The sequence below is a fragment of the Chaetomium fimeti genome (assembly GCF_033439085.1).
Source record: "Chaetomium fimeti strain CBS 168.71 chromosome Unknown B0H64scaffold_3, whole genome shotgun sequence".
Taxonomy (NCBI): domain Eukaryota; kingdom Fungi; phylum Ascomycota; class Sordariomycetes; order Sordariales; family Chaetomiaceae; genus Chaetomium; species Chaetomium fimeti.
In genome coordinates, this window is record NW_026944331.1 from 3,169,423 (window position 1) to 3,192,567 (window position 23,145).

Below are 23,145 nucleotides of genomic sequence, written 5' to 3' on the forward strand. Positions count from 1 at the left end.
GCCCGATGATGACAGACAGTGGCGTCGGCGGGTCGGTGTTGAAGTCCCATCCCGCCGAGTCAACACACCGCTTATTAAGCCCGGCCATGATTAAAAAATTGCGATGTGGGATAAAATAAAAAAGCCCTCAACCAGCCGGTGGCAAGGATGAATGGCAGAATAAGAAAACTCGTTTTTGAAAAGAAAAAGGCCGAATGGGGTAAAAAGATGCACAAAACCGTGCGCTCGCAAATGCCCTCCTGGAAAGGAAATCGGATGCCGAACCGGCGGGGCCGGGGCTGGCCGATCAGAGCGTCCAGACCAAGATCTGCCCCAGGTGGAGGTGGGTGTGGATCCTATTGGTCGATCCCGTTGTGTCGGCGGGATGGGCGGGTCGGGTGCGTTCTCGGCAATTTGCCGGTTGCGCATGCTGCCTGGCATCGCAGGCGGTGAAGGGGCGGATGGAAGGCCCGGCTCACGGGCCGTTTTGTTTGGTGGTGCCCCTCCATCAACCCATAGATTTCGGTCCTCAATGCCCGTGCTGAGATCCTTCCCTGTTGAATAAATGGGATTTCGCTTGGGCTCGGTCGGTGCGTGTCCGAGCGCCCGACCTGGTTGAAAACTCTGTGTCGCTTGCCGAAACTGGTTTGTTGCTGTTTTGGTTCCCGGGCGACGTCTCGGCTAGAAGGTCCGAGACTGAGGGAACCGAAGACATCGAAATGTCTGAGAGCCCTGTTCTGTTGATGTTGCCATTCGCAAAGATCTGGCAAGTTCCGAGTTCCACTCTCGGTAGAACTTTCGGGAAGGCGTTGCATCTGTCCCGGGCGATGGGATAATCAACAGCGGATGTTGATAACGAACGCCCGAGTATGACTCAGTGCTAGGTTGATTGCTGTTGCCATGTGTTAGTCCAACTTCCTTTCTTGGCCCGTGTCGGCAAGCTTCGGGTAATGCACCACCTGCTTGGTCGCACATGGGAAATGCGATAAGGATATGCACTTACCGATAGGGGTGGAAACTGCCGCTGTCAGCGCCCACATGTGGGGAGCCGCTCACTCGGCCTCGGTGATGGTAGTCATGGCCGAGAGCTTGCTCTTGGTCGCCTTCTTGGCCGAGGACGTACGGCGCTTGAGACCCGGTCGGCGCCGTTGCTGGTCCTGCTCGGCCTGCCTCCGTCGCATCTCCTTCTCGGCCAGGGCGATCTTCCTCATCTCGCGCTGGTAGGCCAGCTGCTCCCTTTGCAGCTGGAGGAACTCGGCCTCGGTAAGGACTGGGGCGGCGGGCGAGTGCACGGGCGAGGCGCTACCTTGGCTGCTCGAGACGCTGCAGGCGTCGTCCTCGAACACATCCATGAACAGCTCGTCGTCGGTAATGTATGACGTCGCCCGCTCCTCGTACTCGCCCTCTCCGAGAGATGACCTCCGCGGCCACGAGGGAAAGGCGCACTCCGGGTCGGGTCCCCGCCGCGACGACGATGAGCGCGGTGCGATATCCATGGGTGAGGCCATGCTGCTGTAGGGGCTGCGGGATGTGAAGGAGTCGAAAGAACTGCTCGATGAGCTCGAAGAGCTGTATGAACCGAACATGGTTTTGGTTGTTGTGTGAAACGCGTGTTTTTGCTGATGTGGGATGACGTAGTGTGGAGTGGTGTGCCTGGTTGGGGTTGTTGTGGAGCTCGGTGGATTATTTGTTGTTGTTATGATCCTAGACACAGACTGATGATGTTGATGTTATGGAGTTGTTGAGGCAAATCAAGGAGGCAACGATCTGGAGAGATGGGATGAAGCTCCTCTTATATCCAGAGATCGTGGGGTGGACAGTGGGTGGGAAGGCAGCAAGGGTAATCCGTCCCAGGAGCCAGGATGCGTGGGGCAGATTAAATGGAAATGCCGAGGGGGTCAAAACGGTGACTCGGGAAAGCAAAGCAAGGGGGGGGGTGTTGGAAGGGGCCCCTGACACACGGGGGAGGCGGGATGTGGCACGCGGAATTTATCAAGGTACTTTTGGCGTCGGACGCTGCTGGCCGTCGGGTTCGTGCCCGCGGGATGGATCGTGACTCCCACTGAACTTGCCCGCACCCAACCAACGGGGCTGCCTGGGGGCGGCACGCCCAACCACGGCCCCCTTCTCGAATTTCGAATGGCCCGGATTGGTACCGGCGGAGCCCCCACGCATACGCTTGGACAAACAGAAGCGGCCTTTTTTCCTCACCGCACACGGCGCATGCCCAAGTGAGCATTGAAGTTGCGGTGTCAGACCGCCATCCGTCCCTCGCATTTCGCACCCACACGAGAGAAAATACGTTTTTATTCCTCGGGGTGTGCGTCGGGCTTACAGATTACTGGCACACAACCATAAGCTTCTGCTACCACGTCGGCATTCTGTGCTGGATTTGAAATCGGGATAGGTCGGACAAAGACAAACGAAGAGTCACTGAGAGCCTATCGCGACGCCGCCCCCAGACACGAGGAACGTGTCAGCAACTCGGCGTGCCCCCGAATCCGGGGGCTGAGCTGGGGAAGGCCTCATCAAACGAGGCCCAGAGCCCAGTGCCCCGGGTTCGCATGGGATGACCGATTCTCTCAGCGTTTTGCAAACGGGCAAACGGAGCGAGCTGGGCCGCCTCCCCCCGTTCAGGGTTTCTCATGAATCGCGCCCCCCCCCCCCCCCCCCAGTTCCGGGCCCATCTCCGTCTTGCCGAAAGCAAGGGTTCAAAGTTGGGACGGTCGGTCTGGGGCCCATCCTGGACGCCCCTTCCCCGGCTTGGCTCCCCGGGAGATCAAAGCCCCCTGTTACCCCATGAATTCCGACGCCCAAAGCTGCCACAATCGCGCCTCACCGCCTGAGAAGCGGCAAACTGCGAAACGAGTCACTTTAATGTTGAGTCTCGAAACAAACAACACCACGGGCTAGACGCCTCTCGGGCGTAACGGTGAGGGAGGCGGCAGCTGGTCATGACTATCGCGTCGAAGTGGCGCTTTCTATCGCAAACATGGTGTTGCTTGTTTCCGTTGGGGGACCTGATGGTTCTGATTGTCTCGGCTCGGCTGCTTGCTTTTCTCTGCTTGGATGTTGGCATCCTCACAATTGACTTATCACCAACGCACAAACCATCCGTTCCGCAAACTCGAACTATGACTGGTGCCTCACACCAACAAACCAGAAACGTGCTTGCCTCACCCCCTTTCGTTCACCTTGCCGGCACCGACACCGGCCAAGACGAGCCCGACGAGACACTAACAGGGCTAATGCTAAATGAAATCAGGTTCGCGGGCACCACAAAAAAACGACAGCGAAACAAGTGGCCGCCAACCCGCATGTTTTGGGGCCCCGGAGGGGGGGTGTGAGGGCGCCGCCGCTGTTGGTTGCGGCGGCTGTTCAAAATAACTCTGCGAAGCCCTACTATTTTCCCACGTTTGCCAACACCAAGGTGCGTCTTTGCTGTCCAACTCACCCACCTCACCGCATCCCGAAGCTGCCAAAACCGGTGACTAGGTGGCATGCAACGTCACCGTGACCCCTCACGTTGGGCTCACAAGTCTCATGTGCCCGTGTTTTTTTTATTGTTCTCCCTACCTACCGGATGCTGTTCGCACCTTATCTTGAATTCACGCGCAACAAGCGCTGCCGCCCTTGGGTCAGTCACTAGGTGCCTTATCGACCTCCCTCGAACTTGGGCCTCCGTTTTGCGACGGTATCACGGTCTGGACAATCAAGGCAGGTGCGTATCGGGCAGCTGGCATGCTGTAATCGTGGGCGAGTGAGCTTCGAGTGGTTACATGCAGGAGGGCGCAGCCCTATGTCCAGACCGACCGACCGGGCTTCTATGTAATTGTTCGCCGTTCTTTCGCGTATAGGGCTGCCTATCTAGCCGCCCGCTCCCGGGAATAGATCCCATGCCGACGTAGGCGAATCCCGCCCTGCGGCGTTGAGTCAGACTGGGGAAGCACAGCGGCGTCGAGAGAAGCTGCTGCTGCTGCTTACCCTACATCGGCGTCCCTTACATCATCTCACCTTACCGATCATTATCTCTCGTTAAAGATAGGACGGGATGCGAGTCATTATTAATCGTGAGCGAAAGGTGGGTGGGAGGCGGGACCGAAGCTCGGAGGGAACGTTCGCGACCGCACATCTCGGTTGCGGGCAGAGCCGTTACGGGCGCGAAAAGTCGGGATTCGGTAGGTAGTTTGCCGGTGTGGCTTCCGACGATTGCGTTATCCGCGTGCTGGATTGCTGCACTTTGGACGGTGTGGTCAAACAACCGGCCGAAATGCGGACAGCCCCGTTGCATCCGACGCCGATAGCGCCAAAACAAGATCTTAGAGACGAGATAAACTTTTGATAAACTTCCAGGTTGATATGCAAGCCTCACCGTCTCCTGTCGGAAGATTTGTGACTGATTCCCCGGCAATCTGAATCAGACAGCGCTTTGTGAACCAGGGCAAGAGCAGAGGGGCTTCCAGATTCCAGATTCAGGTGATTGCCACATTTGGGAATTTCGTGCACACCGTCTGCAAATTTGGTACCCCTCACCAGCACTCACCTTGCTGCAAGTCGAGCTGAGTTGTCCCGTTTGGGCGCATTAGACTCCCCTGACCGCTGTTCCGAGAAGCGCACTTTCCAGCTCTGGACTCCTCTCCTGCATGCCGTGCTGCGTGTCTGTGCGACACGCAGCTGCCCTGGGCAGCACGGGCAGTTCCTGCGAAACGGACCAGTCAGTGTCGGTGGGTTCGCCCCGGGGAGGCGGAAGGCGCCAGATGAACCGGAATGCGGGTCCCGCCCGCCCTAACCTCCTAGCCTGGCCCGCTAATCTCATGGCGGGCGGACGGCGCTCCGCTCCTCTCAGGCACTCAGGGTGCGTGGGTGTCCGCCTCCCCCGGATTGACCGTCGAGGGTGTCTCGAACGGTGTGTCCCACCGAGTCGGCGGTCCAGCCCGTACCGGGCGCCGCTTATCAGTGGGTTCGGCGAAGAAGATCGTGATAGCGCTTGCACGCGAACAGAAGGTGGCAAGTCTGGAGTACGAGGGTTGCCGGCACGTTATCACCACGCGACCGAGGCGGTAATTAACCCGCCGTTCGTCGTAGAATTTGGGATTTGGAATTCCCGTCCTTTGCTTTTCGCATCCCCATGTCGCGAGGTCCAGGCTCGAGCCAGGCAGCCAGGCCATTTCGCGATGGTGGATGGAGCTGACGCGAGCGACGGGGAAGCAGGGATGAAACATGGCCCGGATCCACAGCAAACCACACCGGTGGGAGCCGGCCTCGCCGGGCTCGAGCCGGGTTAATTAGCCAGAAAGAAAACGACAAGGGCAGCTTTTTTATCCCATTTCCTTTTTCTTTTCCTTTTTCATTCCTTCTTCGAAACCCCGTCATTGTTGGGTGGGATCCTCCGCCGGAAGACAGGGTTGGAGGTGCCGCGGACGTGTTCCCCGACAGCCGGATCCCGCAGCTGCAGGTCGTCGTGCATCCGGCACACGATAAATCAGAACAAACACTGACTCGTCATCTTCAGCCACATCCGGGGAAGCTGACCAGCCGTTCCAGCTGACGGGGCGAGCGGTTGCACAGGGGGGCCGGGGAATCGACCCGGAGAAGGAGTCAAAGCGCAATCTGTCCTGAGAGCGTGTCACCCTGTCGACTCCGTTGAGAGCTTGTCTGGTCCCAGAAAACTCAAAATGCACCGATAAAAACGACTGGGGCGCCCCTGGCCGAAGATGCGACAGATGCGACGACAACCACCCATGTCAACCATGCTTTTGGGAGGGCCCCCGGACGCCGGAACCCTCGCCGCGGCCGGCCCGGCCGTTACCTCCCCCTTGTCCTGTCGGTGAATTGCCCCCGAGTCGGCCAGGTCCCCATCTCATGAGAAGAGATTTTCACCGTTCACCGTTTGCAGATTCTGCAAGTCCGAATCCATCCTGGACTCGGTTGCCTCCGTTGGTAAATGAAGTCTCCACGGTCCCCTCCAGGCCCCCAGGTCTGCCAGGTCCCAAACGACCGGAAGACCGGGATCGGGCTCTTCGCGTCCACTAACGGCTTTTTCCACGCTTCTTTCTTCATTCGAAGGAATTGCTTGTTCCGGCGAAAAAGACCTTTTCCATCCTTGCTTGCGACCACCTAGCTCGGACTCCGTCGAGCCCAAAACGCTGGTTGTCAAGGGTTCCGAACCCCGACCCCCCCCCCCCCCTTCCACCTTCCCCTTCGGAATACCCCTGAGATCAACGTTTGGCGGCCCCGACGCGCTGGGAATCTCCCCAGAGGTTTGGATCCGCGCGAAAAGAAAACTCCCCGCCACCGTGGGCGTGGTGCGCGTGGGATGGAATCCCCAATACCCCCCGGATCGGTCGGGGGGCGTTCGGGGGGCGCGCGTGGGGGCCGGTGAGTGGCGGAGAACGCCCAGGCGAGACCAATCCGCGAGAGGGCTCCATCCCAAACACGTGGGCTCGAGGTTGGGCTGCAGCGTCGAACCCCCAGTGTCCCCCCACCACCCGCGCGGTTTGGGCCGCTGAGAGGGGGATGGATGCTCGGTGTCGCGGCGGGGTGAGCTCCTCGGAAGCACCGCGTTGTCGGTGATCGGTATGTGGTTTGAGACTTTGGGTTTGAGACACGGGATTGAGCTGTTTTCACATCGTTTTCTGATGGGGGGGTCTGGCGCCTGATGCCTCGGGCGGGTGTCATCTGTCGCGTCTCGGCGCGCTCATTTTTAGAAGAAGCACAGGGTTGAGATTGGGGTTTTGGTGGAGGATTCGTTCCCAAGGTTGCCTGATCGGAGAGAACGGTTCGTGGGGTTGCACGTGCGGAATAAGGCGTGATCGCGTGGGGAGGTTGAGCTTGTTTCTTTCCTGCGGCGGTCGGACCTCACTGTCGCCGTCTATGATCCCTCGGTAACTGCACTCCCACAGCTGACTCGGTGGCGGCCTTTCACAGCCCGGTGATGGTCGCCGAGGCCGCCGCCAATGATCTGTTGACTTTTCAGCTCTATAGGATGATTGGAGAATCAGTCCCGTCTCGTCAACGAGTTGACGCGCATCGCCAAGCTTCGCCGCCTGCAGGAGAGGCCGCAGGCCGTACCTGACTCGGGGTGGGCCCCGAGTCAACGCTCCGGTTCGTCGGTGGCAATCCGGAGAGGTGGACCCCCGGCCCGGAGGAGTCGGGGGCGAGTGGAGCTTAGCACTGCTTAGCCGACTTACACGTCCGGTTGGTGTGGGCTCCCTCCTCGTCAACCATACGCGTCCCATCTTGCTCAAACTTGACAATCCTGTCACTTATTCGGCTTGATTGCTCTAGCCAATATCGTCTCTGCTCCTTGTTCATCAGTAGTATCAGCTGCCCCTTCAGGTTCCGTTTCCTCCGTTCTCAAGCGCCCATCGTCGTCAGCAGATTGCAATACGCCAATCCCTCAGGAAAACACCACGCTTGTTTGGGATGAGTCACTGTCATCGTGATAGAGAGGATAGAACGGAGCGGCTGTTTCACCGAACTGACGAGTCCAGAGGCAGTACGACAATGCAACACCTTCCCCTTCCGCGATAGAACCATCGAGTATTCAGGCAGTGCCCCGCGAGATCCGGCGGGTCACTCTTGTCATTGATACATTGTCCTCGGCGGGCCTAAGAATAACCTGAGGAGTTGCAGTCCGACAATCCTCCGGCGCGCCAATGCAGACGATGCTACCCAGGACGAAAGGCGAGCGACGACCAAGCTCCAATCACAGACCGTTGAAGATCCAGATCTCATCACACTGCTATCGCGACGATGGACGCGTGCAAGTGGGAAGTCTCATGAAACTCATGCTTGGGGTTCAACTAATTATCACATCACAACCCGCTTTACCCCTCCCCTTAGGGGTGTCAAGCAGGAAACTGGTTCGAGTGCTGCCTCTAGAATGAAACACACACACCCACACGTGGTTGCTATCCTCCAACAAAAAGCCGCATATCAAATCTATCACGTTTCTCTCCTCCGCTCTCTCACGCCCAGGTTTCACCCCAGCAGCTACCTACCCTACCAACCCCAAGACATCGCCGCGACGCCTCAATAAAACCAAAAGAAGAACAAAAAGTGACTCGTCGCTCCTCTCATCGCCATTCCGCGACAAGCGGAACAAACAAGACTCGAAAGCTGAACAAATATTGCCTCCCGGCGCTCAATGTGACAGGACGCCCCCCCGATCGTTTTCGGGCCAATTGGGTGTGATAGCTCACAAAAAGTGTGGGACAAATCAATGGGCGTGCGCGGGGAAAGGGAACGAACGACTCGGAGCGGGCTTGGCTTGGCTTCTGCATGTCTAATCACACAACAACGGCAGGACGGACCTTTGAATGTGCGATGTGATCGTCCCCGGGGGGGGGGGGGGGGTCCTATCAGATCGTGTGCTCTGCATCGGGGTTCTTGTTCGATCGTATCGGAGCGGGTGAGCATCATGATCCGAGGTGATGTTATCCGCGGGCGCCGCGGGACGCCTCTTTTGAGATTGCTCATCCTGCGTTCAGCATATTATCGGTTTATCAGCTCGGTTATCGGGGGTTTGGGCGCCGTGCATGTGGGAATTGAAGTCCGCGGGAATTGTACCCGGAATGCATCGAGGTGTATTAGCCTCGAAATAAGTTGATAGAGAAGATTCAGGAATAGTGAATTGCATCAACACTGAACGGTTCATAAGAAATGCTGCTGGTGGTCCGCTTGTGGTAATAAGATGCAAGGCATTTTGTCAGTCTTGACAACCTAGAAGTCAATACATCTCATATTCCGAGTCGTCGCGGGTCCTAGCGATACAACTGGGAAGTCAAACCATCAAGCCGAGTTTAACGCAAGTCGTATTTTCTCGTTCACCAAGTACTAATCTTGCATCTCGAAGGGGCAATCGTGGACAGTCGGTCTTCTAGGTGGACAACCCGTTTGCAGGCACTGGGTTCACCTCACCAACCCGAAGCAGCTCGATAAACTTTTATGGGTGGTGTTGAACCTCAGCACCATGATAGAGAATTGGCCATTCAGTATTTGGCAATCTTCTTCGGGTCCTTGAAGGAGCCACGAGATACCACGACCAGTTCACTGGAATGAGACAAAGTTGTGGGTGTTTCCTATCCTACTTGAAGCTCGATACTTGTTGAATCTCGAGCTGGTATAGGATCCACGTTGTTAATGAACTGTTGATCATTGCTTGGTTATTTTGCATGCAACGTAATGGAGTAACTTCAACTATTATCTCGATAACATAATGCGTCGTGTAGTTTAGATAAGTAGAGGTGCAATGACCGCCGATATTAATAAATACATGATAACTCGGTATTCAATAACTATATCTGCCGGATGTAAAAGCAAAAAGCTCACCACCAAGCTCCATTTGTGCTGGTCTATTAATGGAGGTTGGTGGCTACGAAAACCCCTTTTACTGTAGGGTTTTGCGCCGCGAGGGGGAGTCGAACCGCTCCTCTTTCGATTGGTGTCCAACCGGTCCTCCTCCCAGTACCGCTGAGCCAAACCAGTGTTTGACTTCAATTGGGAGGAGGCGGTGACAATGTGACCGCAGGACATGTATATATGGCCCTGGCGGGAAGATGCGGCAGGAAGGTGGAGGGCAAGGAGTTGGGATGGAAGCCGGCGGGGGTGGGAGGGGCCGGATAGGAGACTTAAGTGCGAGGTCCCAAGCGAGGAGATGGTAGAGATCATATAGCCCCCTTAGTACCCAAAACCTTGGAGGTTGTGAGGTAACACCACTACATATTGAGCCATATAGGAGATGCCGTAGATAGCAGCGAGAGGACGGCAGGGCAGGTATAGCATTCTCTAAGGAGAGCTTCAAGAAGTCGGGTCAAGAAGGTTGGGTCTTGCCATCACCTTCATGTTTCAACCCCCGAACCTGACAGGCTACGAAGCTCTAGGGCGCGAAGAGCGAATTCATATGGACTTACTAGCACCTGTTTCTTTAATGAAGCTAGGCTGGGAGACCAGCGAACTCTGAACCGGTATATTACGCATCACCGAACCGAAGAGGTTAAGAGTAGCCTTTCTTCATTTACAATTATAGCACTACTGCTGTAGCCGAGTCCCTGTGTTCCTGGATTACCATATGGGGTTACGTTCTCTGTACGGGAACTCATGGGAAGCGGAGTTGCTATAACTTTGTCCAGTGTGCCTGCGAAGGCGGTGGTATGGGTCGGGTTTGTTCCACGGTGGCCGCTGTCAGTAGCATTTAATTGACGACATGTTATTTAGCATAGTGACCCATCATAGCAGCGGCAGTATATGAAGGGGGCAGAGTCCGGCCAAGAGTGATGTTCAACTCAGCACTTGGCCATCCTGTAACCGGGTGCATAACTCGTTCGCAACAGCTCTATATTTCGCAACCAAACCGTCTGTATACCCCAATATACTCGGGTGTAAGCCCCTCGCAAGCAATGTGTACGTGACGAAGCTCGCCAACAAGCATTATCCCAAACGCCCAAAACGCCGCCATGCCCAATGTCCGTCCCGCTCCGGCCAACAACACAATCCACATCCCAAAGTATTATGGCACATACCCGCTGTACCTCTAACTCCTCAGCGCCTCCAACCGGTTCCGCATCTGATCCATCATGGCTTCGGTATCCTCCTCCTCATCCTCTTCCTCCGCCTGTGGCTGCTGCTTCTGAGCTGGCACCTGCTGCTGAGGCTGCTGCGGCAGCGGTACGCTGGGTAGGGGCCCGGCAGTCTCCATGCGGTCCTTGAGGATCTCACCAAGGACCTTATCAACCTCGCCCTCAGCCTCCTCCTCCTCCTCACTAAGCATGTCGGCATCATCAGGCAGGGCCTCGCCGACCATCTCCTCGATAATACCGGCCTTCATCAGCTCCACGCTCAGCTCCTGCATGGTATGAGCAAACTGCGGCAGGCGGATGAGGGAGTTGACGTCCTTCATGATGCCGACGCTGGCCTTGATGCTGCCCTCGATGCGGCGCAGGGCGAAGGCCTCGCTGACCTGCATCTGGACGCTGGCGAGCTGGGCGCGGCCCGTGACCAGGCGGTCGCCGGCCTTGCGCGTGCGGATCAGCTCGCGCGCGAAGTCGCGCACCTCGCGCTGCGCCTGCTTCTGCCGCGACGGGTCCCCGCGCTGCGCCCGCTTGTTGGCCGCGATGATCAGGTTCTTGGTCTTGGTCTCCGTCTGCTTGATCGCCGCGATGTCGCGGTCGAGCTTGCGCATGTTGCTGCGGAGGAGCGCGTTGCATTTTCGGAACTGCGGGTAGTTTGGTATGGTTAGTGAGAGGTATTGTCGTTTTTTGGCCCGAAAAGAAGACGCACTTGGGCCTGAGGGTCTGGCCTCGCGAACATGTTCCTGATCGTGTCCATGGCTGCTGCTGTGGCCGCGGTCGGCGGTCGGCGAGCGGCGGGCTGGCGGCGGTTTTTCTCAATTGTATTCAAGATTGCTGTTTCTGGACGCGGTCGCCTAAAGCGTTGCCGCGACGGCCAATAGGTCGGATTAGAATTTGTGGTGTTGCGGACGCGCGGGCGCTGACGTCGTTGGGATTCCTCAGCCAAGCGTTTGAGCCTCACCGGGCAACCTGGACGGCTAGGCCAGGGGTCAGGCAGGCAACCCCGCCTAACCTCGCCCAGCCGTTAGACCCGCAGCGCGCGACCCTGAAGCCCCGCCATCTTGCGCGCCTCAGCTGCCGCAAAATGTGAACAAAGAGACCTCTTCTTTCGTTGGAATTTGGGAATTATTCAAGGCCGCGAGGTTGGAACTGACACCAAGCTCACATTAATTTATTTCTGTTTGAGATTTTCGTCCACCATCTAACCATCCGCACGTCGGTTCCGTCTTCTCAATTTCCCAGGGTTTTCAAGTTTGGAGGTGAAACAGCCCGAGACTTGACAACGGGGCTCGGTCCATCCATAAACAGGGTAACTTGGAGACCCGGGCACGACTCGATTTACTGGACAACTCCGGAATCAATGATAAACCTGGTGAATGGATCGTTATGGCTCCCTCGGCGTCCGAACCCAATGCCCGGTCGGCGGGCTATGCTGTGCCCGTTTGGACTTCCCCGCTCTTGCCCCTGGATTGGGCACCCCTCATAGGGAAAGAAACAACCGAGTGAGGCAGGGGAAACTGATGATCTGGAACTAAGGCTGCAGCCCTCTCGTTAGGAGCCGGGTAGGGAGCTTTCCAAGAACAAAGTTCAACTTGGATTCTAAAGCCATCAAAGCCAAGATAAAAAAAGCCCAGGAGGAATATCAAGTTGGTCGTGAGTGCTTCTAAGGATGGAAAGCTTGAAAGTTACCTAGGACTCCACCCTTCGCAGCTAGGACGGGAAGGAACACCGGAGGTGGGGGGGGCAGCTCAGCCTGAGATGGCCCGTGCAAGTTAATCTTTGGGCTTCTGGCGAATTCCACCGTCACCTGCAGCCTCACAACATCCCACCTCGTGCGCGCCTAGGTTCCTCTCCCACCGAACTTGAACCTTCCGACTTGACATTTTCAACTACCACCTCCATTTTAGTTCAGGAACACAACTTCGCTTTCATTGCAGCCACTTGACTTCCGGGCACGGTTATAATTCGATTTTGAGTAGCAAAACGTTCGTTCCTAGCACTCGAGCTACCCCTCCTCAACCCCCTTCCACACCACATCGAGAATCACAAGCTCATAAATTCGTCATCCAACAGATTACAATGGCCGAAACTAAGGTGACACCCGAGGGTAGGTTGTTTTCTGTCAATTCTTTGCGATTGTCATCGTCTTGAACCCAACTTGTTGTCCTGGCCGCGGAGCTCTTGGTCTACCCCGCTGATTGCGTTACTCGCCTTGCGCTGCCTGCTAACCACTCTTTGCCTTCGCAGTCCTCTGGGCACAGCGCTCGTCCAATGTCGACGCCGACAAGAACTTCGTCTACCTGACCATCAACGTGCCCGACGTGCCTGCGGGCAACATTAAGCTCGATCTCAAGCCCACTGGCCTCACGTTCGAGGGTCGCTCCGACACGCTCAAGAAGACCTACTTCGTCGAGCTTGAGTTCTTCGCCGAGATCGACCCCGCTGAGAGCAAGACCAACCACACGGCCCGCGATGTCGAGATGAAGCTGCGCAAGAAGGAACTCGGCGAGACCTACTGGCCGCGTCTGCTCAAGGAGGCTAAGAGGATGCACTTCCTCAAGACTGACTTTGACAAGTGGGTGGATGAAGACGAACAGAACGAGGCGCCCGAGGAAGACTTTGGTGCCAACTTTGGCGGCCCTGGCGGCCCTGGCGGCCCCGGCGGTATGGGTGAGTGACCTTGTTGTGTTCACGGCCCGGAAGCTTGTTGTTGTCTCGTTGGCTAACGCATGCTTATCCATAGGTGGACTCCCAGGCATGGGTACGTACTTGGCAACCTGAGACTCGGAAAGGGGGAGCAGCAGATGCGACATCGCAGATCCGCCCTCACCTCGGTCCCTCTTGTATATGCGGCTCGCTAACCACCATTGCAGGCGGCAGTGACTTCGGCGGCATCGATTTCTCGAAGCTCGGCGGCGGTGCCGGCATGCCTACCGGCGATGAGGACGATGACGAGTCAGACGACGACATGCCGCCACTGGAGGGCGAGGAAGAGCCCGAGAAGGCCGCGAAGGCTGATGATGGCAAGGAGGCAGTCACCAGCTCTTAGAGGGGGAAGAAGCAAAGCTGTTAGCAGGGCCCATCTTCCCGCGTCCCGCGCGGTCTCGAACCTAACACGTCGATATCAGCTTCGGGTAAGCGTCGCGGTATGAATACGGACTAGCAAAACGGAATATAAGGCGCTTGGCCCGTGTGGCCCAACAACAGGCGCGGCGGCGGAGCAATCTGATGTATTGAGACCGGTCTATTCCTCTTGCCTCGGCGAATGGAGCTATTCTTTGCCTTGAGTTGATGTTACGCGGTCAGTTGCAAGTGCTATGGCGGTGAAATTTCTGATCATTTAGATTTCAACTTCCGCGGGAGTACAAGGATACAGTGTCGGGAGGAGCTGGCCCTCGTCGGGAGCGGCCGAGGCCTAGTGCGACCGGAAGCATGAAATTGGGGAAACTATCCCGATGTTTTGGACAACTCGCAGTGTGCCCCAAGGTTGATTGGCCGTGCCGAGGCAACACGACGAGCCCAAGGCGGTATTGTTCCTTTGTCGTCCACGTTGGGAAATAGGCTGACCCCCCAACTCGGCCCTGTAGGTTTCGAGATTTCTGGTGGCGGCCAGGGAGGAATCAACTTGCCTACCCCACAGTGCCACAATGTCCTCGTGGCCATCCAGGCCGATTTCGATCGGAGTGCGCCATTTATCGAGAGAGTGAACTCGTCAAACAAACATATCTACCTTCGGCTCCTGTTACTTTCTCATTTGTCGGGGAATTCCTCAATACCTAAGCTATGTGGGATTAAGGCATCAACTTCAAACAAACCAAACCCCGACCTTAAACGCTCCTTAAACCGCACGAACGCCGGGCCGGCAATACTACATCGTCACAATGCCGTTCAACGAGCCAAAGAGATGCACCTGTTCAGATAAGGCGGTAAAGCATGCCGTTCCAAACTCAGGACAGAACTCGAATCCACCACCGCCAGCTCCCTACACGGCCAAAGAGGCCGCTGAATTTGTCAGGCAAGGCGCATGCATGGTTGCTTGGCCACCGGACGAGTTGTGGGTAGATCCGTTCAAGGAAGGCGAGGGGAAGGGCAGGCGGGAGAAATGATGCCAGGCGGAGTCGGTGGCGAACGTGACGAGAGGGCCGTGATGAAGGGAGCTGGGTATGGATTGAGAGGACAAGTTATGGACAGCGAGGATGGCGTGTTTCCCCAATAATTTGTGCCGTTTGGACAAGGGGGAGCTTCGGTCAAGGGCTTGTAAGTGTGCCCTGGTTGTTGAAGATAGCGGGACAAGCTATTATACATTATGCTTTAAGTCCTGCCGGCTGACTTGAGACGACCAGGGTTCTAAATAGCCAGCTTAGCGACTCAGACAGCGAACACCGTTTAAAAAGACGATCGTCCCAAGCAAGACGCTTCCCAGGAGACACGGGACCACAGTATAATACTAAGGGAGTCCAAAGATGCGGTAGGTATGGTGCATTTCTGGCGACCTTGCATCCATGACAAACTCCACCAACATCTCGGCGTTCAGGACTGTCCCTTCGAGCTTTTTGAGTAGCTGCCCCGTGGGGCAACTTGCGATACTATCCCGAATCTTGGTCGATCCGCCGGTATGTATCGTCCGCTCGTCATCGGGGCATGGGACATATCGAAGCCACTGTCCCTGGCTGCGTTTTCGACGGCACATCCACTGTTTTCTTGTACTTTCAGTGAATGTCCTTAGGCCGTCCTGGGCCAGGTTCTCATAAAACCGAGGGTCTGCAACTCAAGTTAGCGGGCCGTTGGACACTCACGGGAGGGAGTAGGCAAGCGTTCACCTACCTCTGTCGAGCTGCCGGCGAATATAGCCGCAGTCATAAAAGCTCGACACACCAACAAGCCAGGCAATGTCATCCATGACCCGCTGATGCGCCGCCTCCTCGTCTTCCTCCACGGGTTCCCACTTCTCGCACCACGCCAGGGACAACAACCGGCTCCGACCATCACCGTCCGTCGCCACGAAGTCCACCGCCCTGCCGGCGTCCCCAACCACCAACTTCTCACAATCCCAGGACCCCCATGGCACCCCGCGCCGCCCCACGTAGTCCGCCCCGACCAGGCAGACAAACTCCAGCTCGAACCCGTCCCGCCGCACGGCGTCGACCAGCCGCTCCCGGAACTCATGCCACTCCTCCTCGCTGCGGTCGTACACCCACAGCCACCCACCCCCGAACCCCCTGTCGACGGTACCACCACCCCCCCCAGCCCCTCCAGAGCGCCACCCGCTGCTCCCGCGTCAGGAGGAGCCCATCCATCTCGGCCTCGTCGGCCCCCTCCCCCTCACCCTCACCCGTCTCACCCGCCTCACCCACCTCACCGCCGCTAGCCTTCTTCACCTTTGCCCGCCGCGCCCGCACCCGCTCCCGCTGCTGCTGCTGCTGCTGCTTCCGCGCCCGCCGATCCTGGCGCTTCTCCTCCAGCCGGTCGTCGTCCAGCGGCAGCACGACCGCCGCCACCACGCCCAGGTCGGGCGTGCTCTCAAAGGCCCGCCGCAGCAGCGCGCTGTGCGCCACGTGCGGCGGGTTGAAGCACCCCGGGTAGAGGAGGACGCGGTTGGGGCGGTGGCGGCGGAGTTGCGGGCGGCGGTGCGCGGGGGAGGTGCCGAAGATGGTGGTGGTGGTGTCGTCGTCGCCGCCGCCGTGGTTATGGATGCGGGAGATGTAAGCTCCCAAGTCGGCGGTTGTCGCAGTCATGATGGTGGGCAACAAAGACGTGATGGATGGTAAATGGGGAGGGAGAAGAATTGGGGACGTAGGACGGAGATGATGATAACGCCGGAGACGAAGTGGCAAAGTTAGAATGGGAGTCATTGCTAGATCGGACGTCGCTACGTCCATGATGGCCGTCCCATGGACCATGCTGGAAGGGACGGTTATGAGGTCACCTACAACCTCACCGGAATGCACCATGGGTCCAGAAGAACATGAACAAGATCCGGAATACTCTGTATGAACAAGGTCCAGAACGTGGACAAGCTACAAATACCCCCGGATCACCTCACCATCATCACCTCACTCCCCGTCATCACTTCGACCCGGTGGCAAAGCTCACAGCCGTCACGCTCCCGCCCAACGCCTTCGTCGCATAGTTGAAGATGCCAAACCGATACCCCAAAAAGAACGCCCAGCCCGTATACAGCTCATACTTCCCCCCCACCGCCACAAACGCCTCCCCATCAACACTATACTCAAACCCCGCCTCATGCGCCCCATCCGGCCTCACATCCATGCTCAGCCGAAACCACAACCTGGTCCCCACCTCCCCAAAGGCACCCAGCGGCACCGTCTCGACCACCTCGCCCAGATCCAGCGTCGGCCCGCCCCACTCGTCCAGCGTCATGTTGAAGCGCGCCACCACCTGCAGCTCGTCGCCCGTGCGGTGCGCCCCGATGTACGCGCTGCGGTCCCGGAAGGCGGCCAAGCCTGCCCGGTCCCCGTCCGCCATCCCGCCCACGTCCAGCTCCAGCGTGGCGGTGGGAAATTCCCCGTGCACCCGGTGGGTCAGCGTGTTGCGCGCCGAGTAGAGGTCGTCGGTTTCGTTGGCCGTGGCGGTGGAGAGGACCAGGCCGACGTCTGGGGTCAGGGTGAAGCTGTCCGTGTCCGGGTTGTGGTTCCATTCGAAGGTGGGCGGGAGGGTGGTCAGCGTGGTGAACGGGTAGTTGGTGCTCGCCCAGCTGTGGTTGAGCGGTTTGCGCGGCAGTGGGAGCGGGTAGGAGGTTCCCCAGGCGCCGGTTGTGGCGTCGGTTACGAGCGTCGGGAAGCCGTCGTCTTGCCATTCGATCGGTGCTAGTACCGGCAGTCGGCCGGACGGGAAGGCCCACGTGAAGGACATGAAGTACCAGTCGCCCTGTGGGGTTTCGATTAGGCTGCCCTGGTGCGGTGCGCCGCCGCCCGGGAGCGGGCTCTGCACGTTGTCGGCGAGGGGCTTGCCCTCGTAGGGACCCCAGGGGGATTCTGACTTCCACACGTAGGCGGTGCTGCCGGGGTGGTCGTTGAGGATGTAGTAGAAGCCGTTGAACTTGTACATGCGGTTGCCCTCAATGCTGTCGACGCTGACCTGGCCGGGCTCGATGACCTTCTCGGTGCGGACGGTGCTGAGGCCGTCGGGGGCGAGCTGGGTCACGTTGACCTGCTTGCCGTCGTTGAAGCTGTAGACGATGTACATGGTGTCGTCGTCGTCGATCAGCAGGCCGTTGTCGTAGAAGCAGACCCCGTTGCCGTAGTTGCCCGCATTGGTCCAGGGGCCCTCGGGGTTGGGGGCCGTGTACACCCAGGTGTGGTAGAAGTTGACGCATCCGATCCAGTACCAGAGGCCGGTGCTCTCGCGGTAGCGCAGCGTCGAGGCCCATGTCCCGCCGCGGTAGGCACGCTCGCCGGTGGGCGGCAGGTTGTAGCCGTCGCCAAAGTTCTGGCGAGGGATCGAGTGGCCGACGAACTCCCAGTCGACAAGATCGTAGGACCGGAGAATAGGGGCAGCGGGGCTGTAGTGAAAGTTGGACGCCGAGTAATAAAAAGCGCCGTCCGGCCCCAATGAAATGTCATTGTCCGGGAAGTCCTCGTATAGGATGGGGTTCGTGAAGGTCTCTGACTCTTGGGCACATGCCGGGCCAAGGAGGGCCAGCGCCGTGATCAAGACTGACTTCAGCATCGTGAGAAGCTTCACGGCCAAATTTACCCAACTACGTATAACCCCTTCGAGGCTGGGTACAAACCTTGAACTAAGGGGTTGGCGGTTCGCCCGACTACTATGTATGTTTCTATAACCGAGGACGAGGGGTGGGCTCGAGCATCCATGTTGTTTCTATGCTACCTTCATGTTTCATTCGTTATTGAGAGAATTCCATGTTCCTGGACCGGCTAATATCGATTTAACGTTCCCGACACGCAGATCATTTAGGAACCGGTAGTGAAGAGCCTCCATCACGAATCCAGCGCGGGAAAGGTGCCTCCGATGCGGATCAACGTCTCTCGGTTCCCGTGCCGGCCCGGGGTTGGGGATAAACGCCCGGTGACGCCAAGTCGATTGTGAGGGAGAACGGGCTTGACTGCGCTCCTGGGACGCGGAAGTGGGAAGCGGTTGTTACCTAAACCGGTCCAACCTGGTAAAGGCTGGAGAGGTGGTATTGGGTCAGGCACTCGCTACCCCACACAAATGCCGGTTCCACGTCCCGGATATTGAGATGGGGGAGCATCTGGGAGATCCATTTATGTACCAGAGAACCCGGCCTTGAAGTTGGTGGAGCCCCTTTGTTCCTTAGACGCGCCAATGAGTGTGATCGGGATCGGGAACGGCCATGCGTCGATCATTCACAGAGTATGTATTGACTACATAGAACTCCTCCCAAGCCCATTTAGGTAAGGGCACTCACCAGCCTTGTAACCGCGGCCTCAGTCTCGGCCTAGGGCTGAGTTGACAATGCCACCATCGCCGGCCAGTTCCACCAGGCAAGCACGTAGACTATCGCATACTCCGGCCTGCTAGTGGTGTCTCTATCTACCTCGTCCCAAGTTATACCAACCTTGCCAAGACCCATGCATGACCGACGGCGCACCCGAGCGCATCTCCCGCAAGATCACTTCCAAACGGCCCCGTCTAGGATGTGACCTCAATCGACCTCCAGTGCGGCGGCATCAGCAGCGAGGGAACCGTGGGATCGGAGCCCGCCCCTCTTCACGCCACCGCCGAGGCCGGGTCGACCGTCAACCTGAAGTGGACGCTGTCGTCCAACTCGCACATGGGGCCCGCTCTCACCTACATGGCACGGTGCCCCGATGAGGGGTGTGACAAGTGGCTGCCGGGAGAGGAGTACGTTGAGCTCTTTCGTCGTTTAGTTGGGCATTCGAAGAAAAGGGGTATACTGACGATGGCAACTAGACCCGTCTTCTATAAGGTCCATCACGACGGCCGCCACACCACCGACAAGTCCTACCCAGACGACATCTGGGCCGTCGTAAGATCTCCTTTCGCACTCCCCCTTTTCACCTCCCCCCTTTTCCACCCTCTCCCCTACCAATAACCCCCTCTCCCTCCACCCACAACCAAGGTTACAACTACACGATCCCATCCTGCCTGGAAGCATACCTGGTACGGCACGAGCTGATCGCGCTGCACTCGGCGTGGGCGGAGGGCGAGGCCCAGTTCTACCCGTCGTGCCACCAGCTGCGCGTGACGGGCGCCAGCACGGTCAACTCGAGCGAGGGCCTGGTCAGCTTTCCGGGGGCGTACAAGGCGGATGATGTGGGGATTTTTATTGATGTTTGGAATCGTGAGTTTTTTTCCTCCCTCCACACCCCCTTTCCTTTATTTTGCTCTTTCTTTGTTTCTCTTCAGCCCGTTGCTAACTGGGGATGCAGCGGGTAACTACACGATTCCGGGACCGGCCGTCTTCCAGTGCCTTTAGTAATGTAGAGAGACGCTTCGCGTAAAGGCACTGGGTAGTGCCTAGAAGGGGGCAGAGGATGACACAAAGTACATGAGTAGAGCCAAGGGATCAAACACATGAACACACCTCTGGAGTCCACGAAAGCGTAAACGGGTATAATAAAACCGCCAAGCCAATTATACAGTACACCCGACATAACTACCGAGGAGTGCAATCTGTTCCTAAGAGATGCTAAAAGCTGCCAAGTCCAAGCCATGCCCAACCCATCATCATTCCATATGAAAGACCACCCGAGACTCATTTCGTACATACGTATGCCGCTAAACCCTGGTCCCAGGAAACGCCACGCGTGTTGAGGATTAGCAGGACCAAGTCGTCGCTTAGAGGACATCCTCCTCCATCGCGGCGTCACCGCCGGCAGCCGCGGCGGGAGCAGCGGTATTGGCGGTGTTGTCGGTGTTGCCACCGACAAAGTAATCCGCCATCTCCGAGTCGAGCTCCTCGGCCGTCTTCTTGGCCGGGCGGCTGCTACGACCGCCCCGGGCTGTCTTCTTGGTGCCCTTGCCAGCGGCAGCGCTACCCTTGCCGGTGTTTGCGTTCTTCTTCACCGCGGCAGCAGACTTGGGCTGGACCTTGGGTTGCGCGATACGCTGGGCGAGCGACTTGGGTTGCGGGATAAGGTCGGCAGAGGCAACAACAACCTCGACCTGGGACGATGTTAGCCACTACCTTCTTCACATGTTGACCAGGGCAGATCAGCCTTACCTTGACAGGCTTGCTATCAATGAGCAGACCGTTCAGGGTGGAGAAAGCCTTGCTGGCGCCGTCCGCCTGCTGGAATGAGACGTGCGCGATGCCACGGCTGACGCCGCCGGGCCCGTATGAGATCTCGACCTTCTTGACCTGGCCGACTGACTGTACAAAGTACTCCTATCGAGGGGAATCCGTGGTTAGCGTCAAACAAAGATTGTGAGTCCGACCGTCCGCATCCGGGAATAGGTCCACAGATCATCGAGGCGTTCCGTTATGCGGCCGTCCTAGAGCTGGGCAACCAAAAGCAGCGAGCAGAGCAGTGAGCCGAGTCTCCAAAGGTAGCCTCCCCTACTATTAGCAGGTAAGCCACGTCCAACCTCCGCTGAAACCGTTCGACCGACTCCGCGTTTGGAACCGCGGGCCCTTGTTGAGAGGCGACAGAGTGTACGACGTGACCCAACCATGCGAACTCGACCCAGTTTTGGGATAGTATCCTGTCTTCCCTACACGACCGAGGTCTCGAGGACCGCCAGAACGAAGGAAGACCCCGCCTCCATGCCACCGCCCAGCCAAGAAGGGAGAGAGAACAAGAGCTGCACCATTTGCTCACTGCTAAGCTCGCTGAACCGCATAATCATCGACCCGGTAACCAGCCAGGCGAAATGCGGCGACAACACCCAGCTAGGCGCCCTGCCTGATATATCGCCGTCGCTCTAATTGCCTGCGCAGGGTCTCAATCACGGGTGCTTGCCAGGCAACCCGATGATGAGGTTGCAGCTAGACGCGAGCTCGCTCAACTTCCGGGGGCTTTGATAGCCGTGATGACGCAGGAGGTGGTGCCAGATCTGCGCATCGGAAGGAACTGGGGCATCATGACAGTCGCTTTCAAGCGTCGGGTTGGAGGGAATAACCACCCTATGGTCCACGAGGACAAGATGCCGATAGAATATGCCGCGGAAGATGTGCGCCGACAAACAGTTCGAAACCTTTAGTGGCCTCTCCGGTAGTAACATACCTTAATTTGGGCCTCGGAAACATCCTTGGGCTAGCGAGATATTAGCCCCGAACTCCCATATCTGGTCGGTGCGTTTTTGGAATCGACTTACCAGGTTGCTGACCATGATCTTGCTCTCGCCAGTCACGCCACCGCCCCTAGCGGGGGTGGGCTTGTTTGCGCCGCGCGCGGGCTTGGTGCTCTTTTGAATGCCACCGGCCGGAGCAGCGGGAGCAGGTCGGGTGGTGCCAGCCGTACGGCGGGTGGAGCGGCGACGGCCTTGCTGGTTGCGCCGTTGGCTGGTGAGGATCTCGTCGAGAGACTGGTCGAGCTTGCCGGACATGATTGCGACGGTAAGCGAGGAATGTAATAGATTTGGATTTTGATGGATGGCTGGTGGATATGCGCGACTCTTTAACTAGGAGAGATGCGCGATGCGAAAGGCCGATGGGCTTCGCTGGGTGGTTGAATGGCAGATTCGAGAAGCTGATCGGGCGATGACCGGATCAGTTGGTCTTTCTTTGCTGCTGCACGTCGCGTCAAGTCGCGGCTGGTGTGATTCAAGCAGCAAAGCAAAAAAGAGAAATGGCCGATTTTTGATCGTCGGACGATTAAATTATTTAGGCGAACGAGCGATGCGGACTCGAGCGCAAGTGAAGAGGATGGGAATGCGCTGGGTTGATGGAGTGGCGGATGGAGAGAGTGGAAGAGCAGGAGGCAAGGAAGAGCGGAACCAAGTCGCGCGAGATTTTGAGGGCGGCGACTTGGCCTTGGGAGCCTAGCTGGCCCCGAGCTGATCAGCCCAGGGGGGGCGCCGAAGCGGCGGGTGTCACATGACCACGTCTGGCCAGAATGCAAGGTTCTCACGCTGGTATCACGTGCTAACCGACAGAGGACCCGAACTCGGCGGCTTGGATGGCACACAGCATAATCGCGTGGGTTCAATGCCCACCTACCACCTACACTATGAAGCAAGCAGGTACCTAGGTAGCCACGCACGAATGTGACATGTAGACAGTAATGCCTCCTGCCATAACTGCTTTGAGTAACTGAGCGTTGTCGGTCCTCAAGTTCCTGCTCGCTGCCAGAACTCGCGACAAAGACGCAGCGCGCTCCTGTGGCCGCCCCTCGCCGGGTTGGTATGTTTGCTGGTGTTCGCCGCCAACCAATCAACACACGTCGACCTCGACACACTGTGACACTCGCAAGGCTGCATAGGTTAGCAGTTAGGTACCTTCCGTTGCACATCCCCCAACTACCGTAGGTAGCCAGTCAACCGTAACATCTCCGTTCACACAAAACTTTCTTTGCACACTCTCCTCTATTCCGTCATCCCACGACACGCCACAGCAATGTCTAGGAGAACCCCTTCACCAGTCAACACCGCCAATCTCAAAATCCTGGGCGTGCTCCACGATAGAAAC

The 23,145-nt window shown here is 57.6% G+C and overlaps 7 protein-coding genes across 7 annotated transcripts; 2 read left to right on the forward strand and 5 right to left on the reverse strand.

The window, feature by feature from the left end:
• Window positions 1-670: 670 nt before the first annotated feature.
• B0H64DRAFT_128321 (uncharacterized protein) lies at window positions 671-1,933 on the reverse strand. The gene is made up of 2 exons (XM_062798083.1): window positions 983-1,933; window positions 671-871 (listed from the first exon to the last, which is right to left on the reverse strand). The coding sequence occupies exon 1, from the start codon at window positions 1,563-1,565 to the stop codon at window positions 1,032-1,034; it is 534 nt and encodes a 177-aa protein (XP_062661141.1). The 5' UTR covers window positions 1,566-1,933; the 3' UTR covers window positions 671-871; window positions 983-1,031.
• Window positions 1,934-10,173: 8,240 nt separating this feature from the next.
• Window positions 10,174-11,648, reverse strand: B0H64DRAFT_392623 (Snf7-domain-containing protein). Its single transcript, XM_062803568.1, has 2 exons — window positions 11,260-11,648; window positions 10,174-11,194 (listed from the first exon to the last, which is right to left on the reverse strand). The coding sequence occupies exons 1-2, from the start codon at window positions 11,305-11,307 to the stop codon at window positions 10,514-10,516; spliced, it is 729 nt and encodes a 242-aa protein (XP_062661142.1). The 5' UTR covers window positions 11,308-11,648; the 3' UTR covers window positions 10,174-10,513.
• A 649-nt stretch (window positions 11,649-12,297) lies between these two features.
• Window positions 12,298-13,828, forward strand: B0H64DRAFT_128372 (HSP20-like chaperone). Its single transcript, XM_062798084.1, has 6 exons — window positions 12,298-12,525; window positions 12,624-12,657; window positions 12,798-13,220; window positions 13,294-13,311; window positions 13,424-13,618; window positions 13,679-13,828. The coding sequence occupies exons 2-5, from the start codon at window positions 12,630-12,632 to the stop codon at window positions 13,597-13,599; spliced, it is 645 nt and encodes a 214-aa protein (XP_062661143.1). The 5' UTR covers window positions 12,298-12,525; window positions 12,624-12,629; the 3' UTR covers window positions 13,600-13,618; window positions 13,679-13,828.
• Window positions 13,829-14,997: 1,169 nt separating this feature from the next.
• B0H64DRAFT_441077 (uncharacterized protein) lies at window positions 14,998-16,285 on the reverse strand (the record flags this gene model as incomplete). The annotated part of the gene is made up of 3 exons (XM_062806539.1): window positions 14,998-15,311; window positions 15,375-15,730; window positions 15,783-16,285. 3 exons carry the CDS (start codon window positions 16,283-16,285, stop codon window positions 14,998-15,000), a joined length of 1,173 nt encoding a protein of 390 aa, XP_062661144.1.
• A 182-nt stretch (window positions 16,286-16,467) lies between these two features.
• B0H64DRAFT_128472 (hydrolase-like protein) lies at window positions 16,468-18,708 on the reverse strand. The gene has a single exon (XM_062798085.1). The coding sequence runs from the start codon at window positions 18,237-18,239 to the stop codon at window positions 16,617-16,619; it is 1,623 nt and encodes a 540-aa protein (XP_062661145.1). The 5' UTR covers window positions 18,240-18,708; the 3' UTR covers window positions 16,468-16,616.
• Window positions 18,709-18,857: 149 nt separating this feature from the next.
• B0H64DRAFT_441079 (glycosyl hydrolase family 61-domain-containing protein) lies at window positions 18,858-19,992 on the forward strand (the record flags this gene model as incomplete). The annotated part of the gene is made up of 5 exons (XM_062806540.1): window positions 18,858-18,905; window positions 19,189-19,397; window positions 19,467-19,542; window positions 19,689-19,857; window positions 19,946-19,992. 5 exons carry the CDS (start codon window positions 18,858-18,860, stop codon window positions 19,990-19,992), a joined length of 549 nt encoding a protein of 182 aa, XP_062661146.1.
• A 362-nt stretch (window positions 19,993-20,354) lies between these two features.
• Window positions 20,355-22,491, reverse strand: B0H64DRAFT_457948 (uncharacterized protein; the record flags this gene model as incomplete). The annotated part of the gene is made up of 4 exons (XM_062807399.1): window positions 21,834-22,491; window positions 21,743-21,772; window positions 20,740-20,904; window positions 20,355-20,681 (listed from the first exon to the last, which is right to left on the reverse strand). Exons 1-4 carry the CDS (start codon window positions 22,062-22,064, stop codon window positions 20,355-20,357), a joined length of 753 nt encoding a protein of 250 aa, XP_062661147.1. The 5' UTR covers window positions 22,065-22,491.
• Window positions 22,492-23,145: the final 654 nt, after the last annotated feature.

Coding starts and splice junctions, on each gene's coding strand:
- B0H64DRAFT_128321 (XM_062798083.1), bottom strand. CDS start 1,565: ATGTTCGGTTCATACAGCTCTTCGAGCTCATCGAGCAGTTCTTTCGAC.
- B0H64DRAFT_392623 (XM_062803568.1), bottom strand. CDS start 11,307: ATGGACACGATCAGGAACATGTTCGCGAGGCCAGACCCTCAGGCCCAA. Junction 11,195..11,259: donor GGCCAGACCCTCAGGCCCAA/GTGCGTCTTCTT, acceptor AACTACCCGCAG/TTCCGAAAATGCAACGCGCT.
- B0H64DRAFT_128372 (XM_062798084.1), top strand. CDS start 12,630: ATGGCCGAAACTAAGGTGACACCCGAGG. Junction 12,658..12,797: donor AACTAAGGTGACACCCGAGG/GTAGGTTGTTTT, acceptor TTGCCTTCGCAG/TCCTCTGGGCACAGCGCTCG.
- B0H64DRAFT_128472 (XM_062798085.1), bottom strand. CDS start 18,239: ATGCTGAAGTCAGTCTTGATCACGGCGCTGGCCCTCCTTGGCCCGGCA.